Below are 18,224 nucleotides of genomic sequence, written 5' to 3' on the forward strand. Positions count from 1 at the left end.
AATTAGTGTGGTGAAGGCATGATAACTGTTGATGCAGGGAACATAGAAATTGTTACGACCTCAGGGTTTGACATTAGTTTGCTGATATAAAGTTGAGGGACTGATATCCTGCAAACCCTAAGATCAAACATTTTGTATGTCTCCCCCCATTACCAATCAGTCATGAACTATGTAATAGTACAGTAGCTGTACATCATAGCAAGTTCTGATAACTGCATAAGTCCCCTGTGGGAAGCAGTATCCTGGAGGCAGACTCACCTGAACAATGCTGAATTCCTAAAGAACTGCTCTTCATATTGCTTGATGCTATCTATACTGTCGCTGGTATTACCTGATGAGTACAAAATCATACACAGAAGTGAGAGATGCTGGGAGATACTCTATATATATATTGGTATATATTTCACACTTTTTTTTAATTTTTGTTAATTTCAATTTCAGTCAGCTGATATTCGATGAAATACAAATATGCAGTATCGATTCAAATGACATTCATGTAAATCAACAACACACACTGTAAACAATGATGTTATAACGGTGAATACAGATTATGATTTTGTCTGTACATTGCATAAAGCTTCCCCTTCCCATCACTTGCTTTTAACACACAGTGAAAATTTTTAGTTTTGCTCAGTGATATCACATTTTAGGATATGACCAAAATTTATATCGCATATCTTTCAGACTACCATCTTGCACAGTTCTTCCCCTCATTTCCACAAAATCTTCCCCAAAACTTGAATTCAAAGTCACTTTATGATAAGGATGTCTGACCTTTGCCTGTGACGACTGCAAAGTAGCCCAGGGCCTTCATGGGGAAGAGACGTCCCTCCAAAATTTGCTTTATCTGCATAGAAAGGGAAGGATGTGTGAGAAAGGATAAGGAAAAGATATCATACATGTAGTTACATTGCCTGAGACACAGCAGATTGATTTATCAGCTACATGACCACGGCAAGTTTAAATCTGATAATACCCCTCTGCTTCGCATCAGACACATTACGCTGAAAATGCCAACCAATCTTAAACAGTCACGACTCATTTCGAATCTATACAGTATGGGTAAAATGTTAATCAAATAATGAGAGTCAGGGTGTAAATCCATCCAGATATTACAAACATATTTAACATAACACTATTAAACAGGAAAAGGAGACAAAAAAATCACTTAAGCTCACCTACAAAGATTAAAAAGCAAATATAAAGTAGATGTTCAGTGTGGTAGAGTGGATAAGACTCTTGTCTTTAACCCGTCGAGGATGAGTCCCTAGTATACTAGGACAGGCCTCTGTGGAAAATGCGTGTTGTAGCAAAATCAGTCCCTCCTCTACGGGTTAAAACAGAGGTCCTGAGTTCAAGTCCTGCTTACTGCTCATGTCCTTGGACGAGAATTTTTTATCCACAAAGTCCCTCTCAACCCAAGTGTATAAATGGGTACCTGGCAACGCTGGGGTGATAATAATGGCAGGGTCCTCTGGTTGAGCAGTCTAATATTCACTTGAACAGGTGAGTCAGTCAGTCAGTTGACATAGGTGTGAAACTCACCCTGTTTGTGTTGGTGGTGTTCTTCTCCGCCAAGTCCACTTTGGTGAGAACGAAGATGGTACGCTTGCCCGAGGGGTCAATGTCACTCACAAGATCGGTCACTATGCTACGCTCTGCATCTACAGCTCCATCTGAGAATGAGATGTCAGGAGAAAGTCAAATATACAGTTGGGGGGGGGGGGGGGGGGAGAGGAACAATACATACCCAGTGACAGGCTGCCCCACTGGAAACAGATTACTCAGCTTCTATCAGAATATCCTTAAGACTGAATTTCTCCCGGACAGAATGGAATGTGCCCGTGTAAAGCAGATGGACAGTTCACTAAAAACAGGCAACATGTGTTGAGTACGTAGGTGTGTGTGTGAAAGATAGAAAGATTTGCTACGCACATCAAAGTCAGTAATTTACAGAGTATTGGAAACAAAATTAAGGCAAGTTGCCTGAGAAGCAAAATATTTTGATATTTGTATAAAAAAATTGAACATTATTGTTCTGATCATCTCTGGTCTGAATTACAGCGCTTCAGAATGTTTTGAAATAAACAACTTTTCCTTTCTCTGATGCACATTACTACAGTATCTAAAATCTACCTACTGTGTATAGATATAATATAAGACCTCCTACAAGCCTGACTTCATCGAAACTGTGGATCTGATTTTGATACTCTTTATTTGAATTTACCACCTTTCTTTAATTATAATCCTTTTATATACTGTTTTGAAATACGTAGTGAGAAAATCATCTATAAATACAAATAGGAAATTGCCAAACTCAGAAATTTCATCACCATAACTACTTTATTACTATTTTATGTAAAACATGTACATTAAAGCAACTGAAAGACCTTACTGCACTGCACTCACCTTGTATACACAGTATGATGGCATTTGGGTTGGACATGTAGGACTTGCTCAGTTTCTGGATTGCCGACTTTGTGTCTGAGGCCATGCCTGTTGTAACAGTCTGTTTGAAAGGAGAGGGTTTAAACAATTTTACAAATGAAGGAAGATAAAATGGACAGGTCTATTCTACTGTACCTCATTCTGAGGATGTACAGGAGGACTATAGTTTTGAAATGAAATTTCACTACTGAATAAAATACCACCATGGCAAAGCTATGGAGTGATATACATTGTATGATAAAAGCATCAAACATGCCTTCATCCCAACTGCAAGAGTTATGAAATTAAACTTTCAAATAGGTATAGAGATTTGGCAAAAATGTTTAAATAATAATGAAGATAAAAAAAAAAAAATAATTGCATAGTTTAAATTTTGATTCAGCTGTGTTGGTTCCATGCCAGTGTGTCTTGTGAATAGTATTCTGAATTAGCTTTGTAAACTATGCAACCAGAAAACTTTTTTTTTTCTTTCTTCTTTTATGGGGAGCAATGTATCTTTCATGTTATACATAACTATGTTTCCTGTGAATAGTCCAGACTGAAAATGACATTGCCAATTTGAGAACTTACACTGATCATGCCTGGCAGGTCCACCAGCACCATTCTCTGAATACCAGGCCCTCGGACACTCAGGGATATCACCTAGCAACAGAGCAGAGAATGGAAAGAGGTAATGGAGCAGACCAGTAAGTAGACATTACTAAAACTACACAAAAAATTTGATAGCATCCTAGTCCTCTCTTCAATCTTCATTATTTCCAAGTCTGTGGCTTTCTTTTTTGCTGTTTTTCTTTTGCATAACTCTTCCACTCAGAAACTCAGAACTGTACAATTAACTGGAAAGTGGATTTATTCTATCAGTGTGCTTTTTCCTTTTATCTGTACATTCTTCACCTGTTTGATTTGAAACGCAGCAACTTTTAAAATATGCCTCTTGCCCAGTCAGGAAGAACTATATGACATCATCTATAAAACACATCCAAGTTCATTTGAAAATCTTTTGTGCACCCTTAGCTTGTCTGTCTTCTCTATCAGAGTATGTCCAATATCTACTGTATCAATAATGCCACTTTCCTAATAGACTGCTATACCACTGAATTCAACTGTGTATTACAACCACACTGTTTATGGGACAAGACATATGGTCTATTCTAATCCAGACTTACAATGAAGGAATAAATTTGTAAACTATCAATCCCATCGGTCAAAGAAGAGAACCATAAGAAAAAGTAAATGCATAAAAATGAAATTAATATTACAGAAAATTGTTACTTACCTCCATACTAATGGTCTCTCCCTCTTTGACACTCTCCTTCATTCGCGTCTCTATCTCTTGTCGTAGAGACTTCAGCTGAAACAAAATAATAAAGTCCTTTCGTTACATGAGAAAGAGATTCATGATGTAACACACTGCATGAACAATGGTTCTTTGTGAAGTACATGTATGACTCTTTGTTTTTGTTGTCACAACACACAAGTAGTTATGTACATGTATCAAGGCTGTATGCATGGTTGTTTTAATGTGTATGTACACGGGGTGACCAGATTAATGGAGAACATTCTATATGATATAAATATAGTGCATACAGGCTGACCAGATCAGTGGAGAATTTTCAATGTGGTATACAATGTAGCACACAGTACATGTATGCATGTGACAGGGAATACATTATAGCTCACTCAATCTAGAATGATTTAACCCATTCCAGAAAATTCTAGGAAGTGCTTACATATTTGGCTGAGTGAGGCACTGTCCCTGTAGCCCAATGTGATTGGTAGTTAATTTTGGCAATGATGTTATGCACATAGTTAGGCAGTGAGTCATCCAGGATTCCTGGAATTTGGACTTGCTAGTATGTTCAGGTGTGTGGCCCCAGGTTGGAGAAAATTACAGAATGTACTAGAAAGGGGTGAATGGATAGTATATAAGCCGGAGAAATTTTGAGGTAGGTAGAGTACCCAACACCTCTGCTCTGAGAGTTACGTCACTTCTGGCTCTGAAGCGACTTGCTATAGTCAGTCCTGTGTTACCTGCTGACCTGCTATACAAACTGTGTTTGTGGAGATAAGGCCTGGGAGACATTTTGCCTGCAGAGAATTAATTTGCCTACATTGGAGATAGACTCCATATTTTAGTGTCAACGGACATTGTTACGGCAAAGCTGTGACGGGCTGGATTCCTTGCTGGACATTATAAAGTGAATCATCATTCAACGCATCAACTGGACGTGGTCGTCATAACATTTGGATTCTGCGCATTTCGCCGTGGACATATATCGTGGATTTTACCGTGGATTTACACTGTGGGTTAATGCAACCTGGACCTCTGGAATTACGTCGGAGGAATCATTCATCGGTGCATCGCGGATCATTCATCTGTGCATCGAACATCGTATCTGGACACTGTCAAAGGATTACTTGCTTTCAAATTTGGCTGTAATACGTGTAAGTGATTCCACTACCGATTTGTAATTGTTTCTATTGATCATTATTGTACTGATGTGAAAACCGATTACGAGTCTGTACCCACGATATCACTGTTAATAAACCGCCTGAACATTAGTTGATTGTTTCTTTTGTGCGATCATTCTCAGAGTGATTTTGGTCGTAACATTGTTTTTCGGGGGGCACTCTCAAATCACAGTCAGCAACTTACAGCTATTCGAGCCCTTAATCATCTTTTCCAAGCCGATCTAGCTGCGCGATGAAAGGGACAAATCACAGGATGCAAATCACCGCAGCAATAACAATGAAGGGATTATCAGATCAAGCTGAAATTTTAGCATGTTCTATCAACACACTCTGTCTATGATTAATGCTAACTTTCAAAGCAGCTGCATTATCCTTTCAAAAGTTATTAAGCTTGAAAGTGAAGAGTGTGCAAAGGATTTCGAGAAATGAAAAGGGGCCTCTAAGACATACCTGATCATTCCACTCTCCCCCCACAAAGGGTTGAAGAAAAACTGCTGAAAACACACTTCCCTATTCATGTTATGATCCCAAACTAAAGAATAATGTAGAAAAATAGCTCTTTCAGAACATATGAAAAATTCAAGATTGACTCAGTTGACCCATTTCACCTTTTTTGAGTCCTCACATAAAATCAAGGGGTGCGACTTTTCGTTGGTTTTGTGATGCAAGGTCACATTTACAGTATTCTGCACTGCTCCCATATGACATGAACACTCACCTCAGATTCCTTTGTGAGGTCAAATTCTCTGCCGCTGTCCTTGAACTGGGCCACGTGGTTTGGCCCCTCACTCAGAGTCACCTTGACCGGGGCTCTGGTCATCATCTGGCCAGCACCCCTAAAGCAGAGAAGAAGTCAAGGAGTGTACAAAGCTTTCTGCTTATTAACCCATTGAAGACGAGTCCCAAGTATACTCGCACAAGTGTCTATGGGAAACGCGTGTTGTAGCAAAATCAGCCAATCCTAAACCGGTTAATTGGTATCTGTGCAAACATGCATGGGAATTTTTATGGTGCAGATACGTAGTGTAGAATTTGTGGTGTGACTGTCTGACAAATGCCCAACAAGTTTGAAAATTTGAAGATATGCTTGCATCTGTTGCTAATGCTAGAATAGTTTGTGACATGTTTTACATTGTATTCATTAGCTATTCATAGGGATTCACAGAAATATGCTAGAGCCAATCTTTTATTTTGGACATTTTCAAATAAAAAATCGGCTCCAGCGTATCTCTCTGAATCTCTACGAATAGCTACTAAATACAAAAATGTCAATCAGGTCACAACTATTCTGTATTACAACGCTTGTAGCAACAGACACAAACATACAGTATCTGTATCTTCAAATTTTTTAATTCGTTGGGCATTTGTTGGCTCAATATGCTCTTGTGTGACACAGCCTTATAAGGAGCATATAATCTTTTGCGAACTGGGAAGTACTAATGTGAAATAAGGAATACCACCAAACAGTCCATGATTGCTTGGATTGCTCACCTGGGGAATATCCTCGCCTGGGCAATCATTTCCAAGACACTTGTTTTTCCAGCACTCTGGTCACCAACAACCACCACCTGCACAGAGAGCAACATTCATAAAGAAACATTTAAGCATTTTCAAGGTTTTAATTAACTGAACTGAAGACTGACTAAAGTTCAAACACAGACAAAATAATAAAAAGAAGCTGAAAATGCAAAAGAGTCAGATGCCAGACAATGAATGGTCGCAATAGCTCACTTGAGCTAAAACAGCCACAAGTGTAGATGCAAGACCAACACACCTGCTTATCATACAGTGTATTTTGTTTGTTTGTTTGTTTTCACATGGTTGGGGCTTTGATGAATCTGTGAAAACACCTCAAGAGTTTGGAGGACCCTTGCAGTATCTGTCAAGTAACTTGATACACATGGAATTTTTTAAATGTGAAATATAAAAATGCCTCCTACACTGTGTAGTTCTTTGAGCAAAAAGAAAGAGAAACAAATGAACAACTATGCTCGCAGGGAACTGCACAGAGGGTGTGTGTTTTATATAACAACACGGGTAAGTTGTACACCATTTATCATTTCTCCTCTGAAAGGTACTGTGAAAGAAATTTGATTTAAAACATCCCTCCATCTATTTAAACAAAATGGTTAATTTAACTCGTTCCATACTGAATTCTGAAATGCCCATAGACTTAATACGCCCGCCACCATGTTCCCGTACAGTACAGGTTGGAAAAAAAAAGACATTCAAAGACTGCAGTTATGTCTCACGGCTTTAAGAGTTTATAGAAATGATAAAAATGAGCTTTACATCTTCGATCTTCATAATGAAGATGGTAGTGATCATCATGCCATCTAACAACACTCTCTTGAATCCAGGAGTCCATGTGCCTTTTAAAAGAATGGAACCCTTCTCAACACCCGCTGATGCAAGTGTGTGACATATCTGTTGTGATGCCCTGATCATAGCTTGCATACTTACTCGTGGGAGGTGATCTTGCATCTTGTAGGTTGTGTCGAAGTCTGATAGTTCATCCAGGACTTCTGAGTACATGTCGATCAGGGATTTCTGTCAGGGGAACAGCAGGATGGGGCACAAAATACCATGGGTCCACATCATGATCAGTCATTTTGTATAACTACAACATTAATGTGTCTTTATGGTTTTGGTATTAAAATAAGAGTCAAGTAAAGATATATCATTGGTCTCCTGGGAATAATAAACATACCATCACTTGACTAACAATTCCACACATAGGAAAACCTTACTTCTTTGCATAAAACCTCACCTCACATGTAGCATATACACCATTGTAAATGCTACAGAATAGCTATACTACATCAGCTATCTTTGATAGCACCCCTCAACTTGCCAGGCCAATGTATACTCACACTTGGTGGCATACCTACGATGTAGACTAGGAAATAATTGTGACTCATCACTTCCGGAACAACATTCTATCACCAGTCACAAAATTGATGTTTTTAATACCACACAAATGCAGAATCAACAGAGTCTGGAAGGCTACTTGGTAATCAAAATTTATGGACATTTTCCCTTCTACAACCTGTTAATCAACTAATCTAGTCACCTGTTTCTACAGAACATATTCTAGTACTTGCAATCCAGATGTGTGAAATACTTGTTGCTGCATAACTGAAGTCTTGGGCAAGTTTGCCGATTGTCAGCTTGTCTATTCTACTTGCTCCTTCCCCTCTATCAAAACACTTTTGTTAGGTTACCCAACTTTTTTTTTTCCAATGCTACATATCCAGAAGACACATCTTTCTGACTTTTCTCTCTGCTGAACTGCACAAGATTAGGATGAAGAGACTTACAGATTAAAAAGGCATCACCGAACATGAGAATAGGTTGGCCTTTCTCACCTTTTCCTTCCTACCAAGTGCATTCTTGTCTCCCTTGAGGAGTAGGGACTTCTTCAGGCGCTTGTTTTCTTTCTCAAGCCTGTCGATTTCTCGCTGGTATCGCAGCTGGGAAAGAAAACAAGAGTAAGTCAAACCAGAAATCAGCACCATGTACGGTACATGTTTGAAAAATGCTAAGAAACACAATCACATACATGAACAGTGGCAGCATGCACAATATATTTGCAATTTCTAGCAATGCGGACAAATTAGATTATCAAATGGGAAACCTGTAAAAGTATCACTGAAGGTGCTTAATACACCCTTGTACACCTGCCTTCAGTATTGCCTGATGAAAGAATTTAAGCAAACACGGTGGATACAAAGATTGTCTCATACAGCTATATGATTTACCTGTGAAAATCAAATGAATCCCATTTTCCCCCCATTTTAATACCTTAGAAATGGTAGAGATTATAGAAAATGTCTTGCCAATATCTAATCTTTTGGGCCATAATATGTACAATTGTATGTCATATATGGCAATGCAGTTACATGTACCTGCCACTCTTGAGAAATGTGTGTAGCACTTCAGTACCCTAAGAACAGTATGTGTGCTATAAAGTTTCATTGATACTGCTCAAAAACTAGGGAAGCACTTTGTTCTGCTTATATATTGTGTGACTCATTGTGTGTCGGGGGGGGGGGGGGTAATAGTATATCCATGTCTCAACTGTATTAAGATATCTCATATTCAAATATTTTGATCTTCTGAAAATGAGGGGAAGTCCTAAAAGATTTTCCAACACTGCCAATTACAAAGGAACAGGTTATACAACGTAAGTTATCTTTGAAGACAAATACATTGTACACCGACAAGTTCAAAGCAGAAAGTCTTCCAGGCATAAAATGCATGTACTTAAAAGTAAAAATAATTCAGTTTCAACTGCTTCAGTTGGGTAAAATAGGAATGATTCAATTATACTGCTTTAATCTTGTACTTTATATTTAGTAACAGGATTACAGATGTTCTATTAAATATAAAGAGTAATTTTCCAGTCCCCTTCTCCCCCCCCCCCCCCAAAAAAAAAAGAATCATACAAAGCTCATAATACAGTTGTATGTATATTAAAAAGGCTTTCTAACACAAAAATCTGACATCTAATAGGCAATGGGTTAAGCAACTTAATAGCAGGTTCAATTTAAGCTTGTGTTCCACTGTGTACTAGTATACCTTAGTTGAAATATCACGAGCCTGCCCATTAAATTTCTAGGTACCTGCATATTTTTCAATGGGAATAGACTTTTATTATTATCACTTTCTCCTTGACAGAGGCCAAGATGAAACATGTACATTTAGACTGCTTCAAGCATGACTTTTACCTTAAATATCAACTGCTGTAGCACTGCCATCAGAAATTAAGACAGTGGACATCACTGCAAACTAACACTGGTCTGACGGTTCCAGACCAGTAAAAATCATCGTCGGACCAGTAACTTTTTCAGGAATGAACCGGTAAAAAAATGGAAAAACTGGGTACCTACTGGTCAGGTCAGACAGGTTGGACCAGTAGAAAAAAATGGGTTGGTGTGCAGCCATGCAATGGGAATAAAATGGACTGTAATTTGACAAGTCACAAACATGCAGTGTATGTGTAATTGCTGTTCCATGCTAGCATACCTCTAGAAAGTATTGTTGGTCTTTGATATTTAATATAGATAACAATAAAGTTATTCTTTTCTTTCCCAACACCTTTTTGTAAACTAACATGTCAATCTATATTCTAATACAAGGAACTACTTGACATGATTGTGTAAACATAATTATTCAAGTAATTTGTTCCTTGTCTACACTGTAATGATGTATGTAGAAAGTGTATCCCCCACTCCCCCAAAAATGCACACATACATGTACACATGTGTAGACCATTACTACAATATTAGTATTTCACTATTTTTCCATTTACCTGTGCCTCAAGAAATTCCTCCTTTATCCTTTCCATTTCATCTCTTTCCTGCTGACTCTGCTGAGGAAATAAGAAACGGGGAATAAAGAGAACATATTCATGACTATTCTTTCAATATTCTGTCAATTATGTACTGTATAAGCTGTTAAAGGGATTAATTTTCGCGAATTTGGCGAATCACAGTTGGATCCCGAATTTAACAACATGCAAAAATGTCTCCTTACGCTTTGTTTATAGAGCATTAATGTAAAGGTCGGCGTCAATTCGCAAAAACAACATCTCGTGAGAATGTCTATGACCTCGTCATCTGTGAAAATATCTGTACGCGAAAATAACAGCGTATACAGTATTTCAATAAACTACATGTATATGACATTCTCTAAATGCTATCTTCACATTTATTAGTGAAAACAAGATACTATTTTCCTTAATTCACAATAATTGGTGAAAAATTGCTCACTTTGCCTGAAGATGATTGTCCCTGGGCCTCCTCTGATTTCAGCTGTGACACCATGACACCTCTCTTGGAATTTGTTGCTGGATGGATACAAAATATGAGAGAAGAACACCCATCTCTAGTTTTCCCCAATGTTCAACAGTAAATACATACAATGTGGGTTGATACTGAGCTCTTCCCAATGTCTCTGTCTGTCTGTCTGTACGTATGTATGTATGTACCTGTATGTATGTATGTGTCTCTGTTTGACTGTATTGTAATTTCTCTGTTTATCTCTTTCTATCTACATTGTGTATCTATGCATGTCTATAGTACCCTTCTCTTTCTTTCACACTTGCCGTTCAACAATATGAATGAAAGTGACCTACTGGCAACTCTCAATATCAAGAACATCCAAAATTTATTGTGCGTGCAAAACATAACATCACAAGAGCAAACAAAGTGAACCAGCATGCAGGCAGGCAAACATGCAGCAAACATGTTAGTTTTGTGAAACAACTCAATAAAACAATGTGCCACTACGCTATTGCAGTTGGACAGTATTTTCCTGTTTTTTACGTAGGTGTGCACAAACCAGTTTGTGTTTGATTATGTTATGATGTATATATTTCCAAAGTATCTGGAGGAGTTCTGGTTTTTTTTTTTTTTTTTTTTTTTTTTTTTTACTTTTTCTAGGTATTGTTGGGAATTCAGATACAAACCCAGGGTCACTGGCATCAACCTAGCACTGTTACATTATACTTACATGGTGCTTGTGTGAGCAAGGATCACATTGCTTGTTTATACAGTTTTTTTAGATTAATTATTTTGAACATAATTTGCTGCATTCATCTCGCCCCTACATGAATATCAGATGACAATTTGAATTGAGAAGAGAGATGGTCAATTTGCAAAAATTTTGCATGGTGATGAAAATTTCAGAGACAAGAACATTGAAATTATTTTTTTTTTTTTTCACACACAATTTGACATACCTACTACTTTGCATGCTGGAATTCATTGAAAGCAGCACTCTGATAGGACTGAAGTTGAGGTAACTACAGTAAATTAAATCTACACCTAGCACTCTCAAACTGTTAAAAAAAAAACAGAAAAAAAGAAAAATCCTCTTCCAACAGAAAGAGGTATCTAAGAAATGTATGCACTGCATCACTCGGTGCATGAGAAATTAGCAAGCTACGGGTTAAATCTACAATGTAGCTCATTTCCCACACACTTCTTTGTGTGGTACAATGGACAAAAAAATACACACCTTCCCATAGAAAGTTGGAAAGAGCTAAGGAACCACCCTCACCTAGCCCATGAATTTGGGGGTTGGGACCTGCAAGAGGGAAAGTATCAAATGAGAACAAAACACAAAAAAAACAAATAATACAGAATAAGAGAAAATTAATGACTCTAATAGATACATATTGATATATGAACATGTAAAATGAGATTTTCCCACGTGCCTAAAGATTAAAGCAGTGACCGGCAAAATTGCAGGCTCCACACCAACTGTATCATTTCTCCTCTTTTTGAACTTACTGCAGCTGGAAGCAAGACAATTGTACAAGGAGGAGAGGAACACTACAAAGACCAAAAAGTCCTGGAGCAACATTAGAAATGGCTGGTTTAAATTGCTATTTCAGGGATTCTGTTTTGGATTTGTTTATCTTTTTAATAGGCAAGCACACATTGCATTTCAAAATCTAGCTGTAATATGAAGGGTTTTTTTCACTTTGAAATTAACCATAAAGATGTATTAAACAAGTGACCAGATTTTGTGATCAGTTAAACTGGCTACATTTCTAGATAGAATTGTGGCAGTAGAGATAAAAAGTAAAGACTGAATTGTGTATATCCAGACTGTCTTTCTTTTCTCTCTTTCAAATAGAAGCGCCCCTCCCCCACCCCACCGCCAAGCTCAACGTTACTGATTGAATGTTGAACCCTCACTGTTTAATCTATTGCAGATACTGTTCTTTTGGGATAACAGAATATCAATGCACAAGATTTCTAACGTCTGGTGTGTATTTGAGGGAGTACCGTAGTCAAGAATCATGTACCGGTATAACAGCTCAAAGGCAGAATTATACACGTTACTATGCACTATAAAAGCACTCATAAAACCAAAGCAGTGAACATGTGTGCTGCACTGGTGCTGATTAACCTATTCTTGTCTGGCAAAAATGGAGTTATTAAAGTCAGATGAACAGAATGGCAGCGGGTTACAGTACAATGATTCATATCATAATTCTATGATTAGAAAGTATGAAAGGATTGTAAGGTTTCACACGTTTCATGAAGCAGGGGAATTAATAACACCCTCATTGTAAATGAGACAAGGTGATACTGCCAAGGACTCACAAATCTTCCAACAACCTGCACATCAATTTTCACTGAATTTCCCCCCTTTGACATTTAATAGGGAATAATGCGTAATCCCTAGCATCACATTCTTATTTTGTATGACTTGCTACAGTGGGAAGAAATTTTTCTGTATATACTTTGTGTACAAACCAATGGAAGAGTTTTGAGGTGAATGGCATAAGCAATGCTTCTATTTCCCTTGTTGTTGTCGTCGTTATCCCAGTTACATGAAAACAAGTGAAATTTTATGATTTAACAACTTTCTTATCCTTACATAGGTCTGAGGTTTATGAAACTGCTACCATTCTTCATTTCATCTAAACCTCCTCCACACTACGCTTGTTATCAAATTAACTTGAACATAATCATATGACATTGCACTATGATGTCCTAAAGAATTGCATGGTTTGTGCTGAAGTGCCCTCCTTGAGGTGACTTTTAAAATGAAAAATGATGATGAACCTTCAAGCTGCAAGCATTATGATTTCTTGTATGGCAAAGCCTGCAAAATAAAACAAGGTGTTTCCACCAAACACTGAACCAGTATACACTGTATATATGCCAAAAATGTTATCCCTCCAAGAAAACAGGCAGTGCACAAATTGTCAGATGATTGTACGAATCACTGTGCATGAATGCAGCATTCTGGTGTAAGCAAAAGTGAATGCATTGGTGGCAGTTGCAACACATGCATTGTAACATGAACAAAGCCCATAGGGAATTCAGTGCAACACCTTCAAATACTTGTTGTTATGTTGTTACAATGTATGCTAATTTCATGGTCACAGTGTGAAAGGCAATTGCATTCATGATCAATGATATGTTTGGTGACTTGTTCAGACAACCAGAGGAGAAGATACCAACTATTTAATGGACAAAAGAAAATATAGAAAGGAACTCTCACTTGATTTGAAACAGCGAGATATGAATGAAGATTGTATACCATGTCTGTACTTTAATACATGATTTGCATGCATGAACTATGGCACTGAAGTCAACGCACTGTGGGTGCCACGTACAATGTACTACGATATGTAACGTACGAATGTATACTCAGAAATGGTGTTATAAAAGTTATGTATCTCTAGCTACAGCTATGATCCCCCCTCAAAAAGACAATAATCTGCATGTTATCCACATCATACAAGTTGGAGTGCATAGAGTGATATTTTTAATGGAATAGGTGGCAAAGAACAAAGATTAAAGCATAGTGATTTTACAGGGGAGAAAACGGGGGAGAGGACATGGTTTTGGGTACACAATATGTTACAAAACAATACACTGTAGCATACAAAAGCACACAGACCCATTTCATCTTGCAAATGTGTTAATGCACACATCGGTTGGACTTTGTGCAATGCAAGAACTGAACAGTATACAGTACCCAGCACACATGTGGTTTATTTACTATACCACAGCAAAACAACATTAAGAACATAGCACAGCTACTGATTGGGTGGGGGAATCTTGAATACAACATTTAAGGTTGTGCTGCAATTAGGAGACTGAACACAGCTTTTTACAAGTCACTAATCTAATCTGTCAAAAATCTACACAGATTGTACCAAAAACTCAGGCGAGATAAAACCCTGAACTCATTGCCAATCTTATAATGCATCAACCCTTTTCGATCATTAAATTTCATGTTTGAGACAACTTCACGGTGTACATTTAATACTGACCTACAAGGGTTGTATCATTATTTGCGGACCCCTCTGTAAATCAAGCAACAGGTTAACTGCCAAATCTGATACAATCTATAAATAAGACTTTAAACATCTCAGACAAAGAGCCAGAGTGCCCATATCTGACCACATTAAATTTTTATTTCAGGGGTGCAAAGCAACATTTTTCACATTTTTGGAGGTAAAGTCTACACTTGGGCATCACCACAGTAAAAGGGTACATTTCAGGGATGTCACTTTATTTCTGCTTCCAACATGCATTACCCCAAATACAATAAAATCTTTTAGAACAGTTTTAATATGAGAGATAACTTTGCACCAAAAGTGCTCGAAAGAAGCAATATACACATGTATAAGAATTTGGGGCAAAAAAAAAAAAAGTGGGGGTAATGAAGGTTAATGGATTACCCAGGGCTCCACACTAACTTTTATTTTTGGTGGCCCAAAGGCAAACATCCGACCTTTTTTGGTGGCCGATCAGGCCACCAAATTCTTCTTTTCTGAAATTTTGGTGGCTCGACGTGCGTTTTTGGTGGCCCTGGGCCATCGGGCCACCGTTAGTGTCGAGCCCTGGATTACCTCTTCGAAGCAATTTTGGGGCAAAGTTATCTCTCATTAAACTTTTCTAAAAGATTGTTTGTATCCCTGGGGAATAATGCAATTTGGAAACATGAAATAAAGCTACATTTCCTGAAATGTAGGCCTACAATTGTGCCTTTTTACTGTGGAATTGCCCAGCTATTTTGCAAGACTCTACGGAGCAGACACCCAGCAAAGAGATACATTTGTACTTACCCTCCGGTAATTCTGGCACAAGACTCTTGACAGAATCCACTTTCCTCTTCAACCATCCCTTCTCTGGTAGCTTCATGTAGGCCGAAAAACGCTTCATTTCGTTGGACATGTCTCGTAACAGTGATCCGTCAGGAAAGTATTCGTTCATCCAGCCAAGATCGGGCAGCTTTTCCCGCCAGCTTTCATATGTCTGCAAGAAAAATGGACTTTTGATATCTGTGACCGGTTACTATGAAATAAAGCAACTCTCTGCAAGCCTGTCAGATCTTTATGACATTAGGTAATGGCAAACTACTTCTTTGCCCAAGGAAACTTGTTTTGCAAACTTTGAAATGAAGTTCACGGTTGTTTAGATCATGAAAGAGTAGGAGACAGTGTGGAGGAAGATGTAAGTTGAAAATCATAATACAAGAGCTATTGATTCTGGATTCTAAGACAAACCGAAATTAAATCCTGACATAATAATCAAAGCGACCACTCTTCACAACATTGATTTGCAGCATGTAGATGCATGATGAAGGTGCAAATCTAACTATTTGTTTCTAAGGTTATTACAATGTACCACGATACAGTTTTTCAATATTTTCGGAGAATTTGTCAGTCAGTCATGTAGTTTACCATTTTCAGACTCGTGCCTCCAGCAACCGCCGATCCGATGACCAGATACCTAATCCTAACGAGCTTCAGGAGGCGCTGCACCCCGGCAAGCACGGACATCGGCCTGGCTCCCGCCTCGCTGACAAAGACCCTTGGCCGAAGAATCGCGTAGACGCGAGTGAAGCCGGCGTAGTTTGCCGCTTGCAGCTGGTAGAGGTAGGGGCCATGGGGCTGAAGCAGCGGTGTCTGTCTGGTCTGTGCAGGAACTATGGCCTTCCTCACAGCAACACCCTGAACAGCTCGGCGTAGCTGCTGGCTGCTGTAGGGACTGGGATCACAAACCATTTATTTCATTTTTTTTTTTCAGCCAGATTCAAAATCCTTACTAACATATCAAGTCATTGTCCAATGGAAAGGGGGGGGGGGATTGAATGAGTATAACAATTTCAATAATGAAAATATTATCCTAAATATTAGGAAATGGGTTAATAACTACGATCAATATCACATTACTGCTAAGTGTAAACTTTCACACATGATATTTATTATCTATACACTGTAAACAAATGTACAGCTATATTACACGTTGTTGCTTTGTTTTTGTTTTTATTTTTTTGCACTAGTTCACTAGTTCAGCACAAAATTCACACACTGTAAATTGCTACACCATTTCTATCTTAAATGCTCCCTACTGAAGAGCAGAATTTTTACAAATCCTTGCACACATACATTGTACTGTATAGAGCAACACCATTCTCTGCTATTCTGTGCATGACAATTCTCTTGAAATGGATACAACAATGTTGCACTGTCACACATTCTTGTTGCAGTTTGGCATCAACATACTGCATTTTGAAAACTAACACAATACATCTCTCTTATTTGTCAAAAAAATGGATGCACATAAAAAAATGATTATGTGCATTACATTGTATAACATTTTACAGGGTAAAGAATTCAAATGACATACAGCACTGGGCAAATGAGTTTGACTTGTATACACTGTACAATTGTACAATGTATGTCCACTTCCACTTCCAAGGCACTGAAAACGAGGAATGTTTGTGTGCATTTTAGTTTCGCAAATTTCGCGAGTGCAAAGATTCGCAAAATCAAAATGCACGCCAAAGTTCTTGTCTACAATGTTCACTATTGGTAGTATTGTATTCAATGCCAGCGGCAATTCGTGAAAATTTCATGCCGCAAAAAAGGCTGTCAGCTTCAATTCATGAAAATTTCATGCCACGAATATATCATGTTTTACAGTAAGTTATTCAAGATACACTATTATGCTCAGAAATGGCCTAGGCCAGGGTGCCCTAGGCATTCACTTAAAGGGTGTGTACAGTTCTGGTCGAGGTGTAGATTTAGCTTTTAACATTTTGCAAGATATTCAGAAACCACTCTATGAGATGTAAGGGGGAATGCAGTTCTAAGGGGTATCAAAAGTTTATTCGATGAAAATCGGTTTTGAAATGGCTGAAATATCCAAAAACAATGTGAAACAAAGAGATCCTAATAAAGTTGTGGCATGTCGCCTTTTATTATTAGCACTTTTTTGGATATCTCGGCCATTTGAAAACCAATTTTCATCAAATAAACGTTGAATCCTTCTTAAAATTACATGCTCTTACATATTTCATAAGAGGCTTTTCATTATCTCACTTAGGAATGTCCAAAACATGAATCCCTACCTCAACCAGTACTGTACAGTCCCTTTAACTATGAAGAGTCAAGAGGCAGTCAATAAAAGAGTGTAAAAGGAAAAGATGGCCTTCTTTTTTTTTCATGTGAGTGACTGTCCTAAATAAATAAAATAAAACTGCCTAACACGGTAGAATTTAGAAACCACAAAATGGCACAATACCGGTAGGCCACTACTACGGTAAGGCCTAGATCTATGTCAAATGAGATCGAGTTAGATCTAGATCTACGTGATCTAGTGCCAATATTTTTCTGGTAATGCTATCAAATGCCCTATCAAACATATAAGTAGGGGACCATGTAATTTCATTTTCATTTTTCATTTCATTTTATTGTTTCTGTATGGCACAATATAATCAACTCTGATCACTTTCAGAAATGAACATATGATTCATAATAA

At 37.9% G+C, this 18,224-nt stretch overlaps 1 protein-coding gene across 1 annotated transcript in view; it reads right to left on the reverse strand.

Annotated features, from left to right (window-relative positions):
• LOC140239204 (dynamin-like GTPase OPA1, mitochondrial) overlaps nucleotides 1-16,465 on the reverse strand; it is a 32,128-nt gene extending 15,663 nt beyond the window's left edge. Inside the window, exons 1-15 of the mRNA XM_072319085.1 lie at nucleotides 16,142-16,465; nucleotides 15,524-15,713; nucleotides 11,944-12,012; nucleotides 10,695-10,771; nucleotides 10,235-10,294; nucleotides 8,289-8,393; nucleotides 7,384-7,470; nucleotides 6,412-6,488; nucleotides 5,639-5,756; nucleotides 3,725-3,799; nucleotides 3,019-3,090; nucleotides 2,410-2,509; nucleotides 1,546-1,676; nucleotides 775-847; nucleotides 259-331 (exon numbers count right to left, since the gene is read on the reverse strand). Coding sequence (XP_072175186.1) covers nucleotides 259-331; nucleotides 775-847; nucleotides 1,546-1,676; nucleotides 2,410-2,509; nucleotides 3,019-3,090; nucleotides 3,725-3,799; nucleotides 5,639-5,756; nucleotides 6,412-6,488; nucleotides 7,384-7,470; nucleotides 8,289-8,393; nucleotides 10,235-10,294; nucleotides 10,695-10,771; nucleotides 11,944-12,012; nucleotides 15,524-15,713; nucleotides 16,142-16,465 — 1,631 coding nt within the window. The remainder of the gene's footprint in view (nucleotides 1-258; nucleotides 332-774; nucleotides 848-1,545; nucleotides 1,677-2,409; nucleotides 2,510-3,018; nucleotides 3,091-3,724; nucleotides 3,800-5,638; nucleotides 5,757-6,411; nucleotides 6,489-7,383; nucleotides 7,471-8,288; nucleotides 8,394-10,234; nucleotides 10,295-10,694; nucleotides 10,772-11,943; nucleotides 12,013-15,523; nucleotides 15,714-16,141) is intronic.
• Nucleotides 16,466-18,224: the final 1,759 nt, after the last annotated feature.

The sequence above is a fragment of the Diadema setosum genome, chromosome 15 (assembly GCF_964275005.1).
Source record: "Diadema setosum chromosome 15, eeDiaSeto1, whole genome shotgun sequence".
NCBI classification, from domain to species: Eukaryota; Metazoa; Echinodermata; class Echinoidea; order Diadematoida; family Diadematidae; genus Diadema; species Diadema setosum.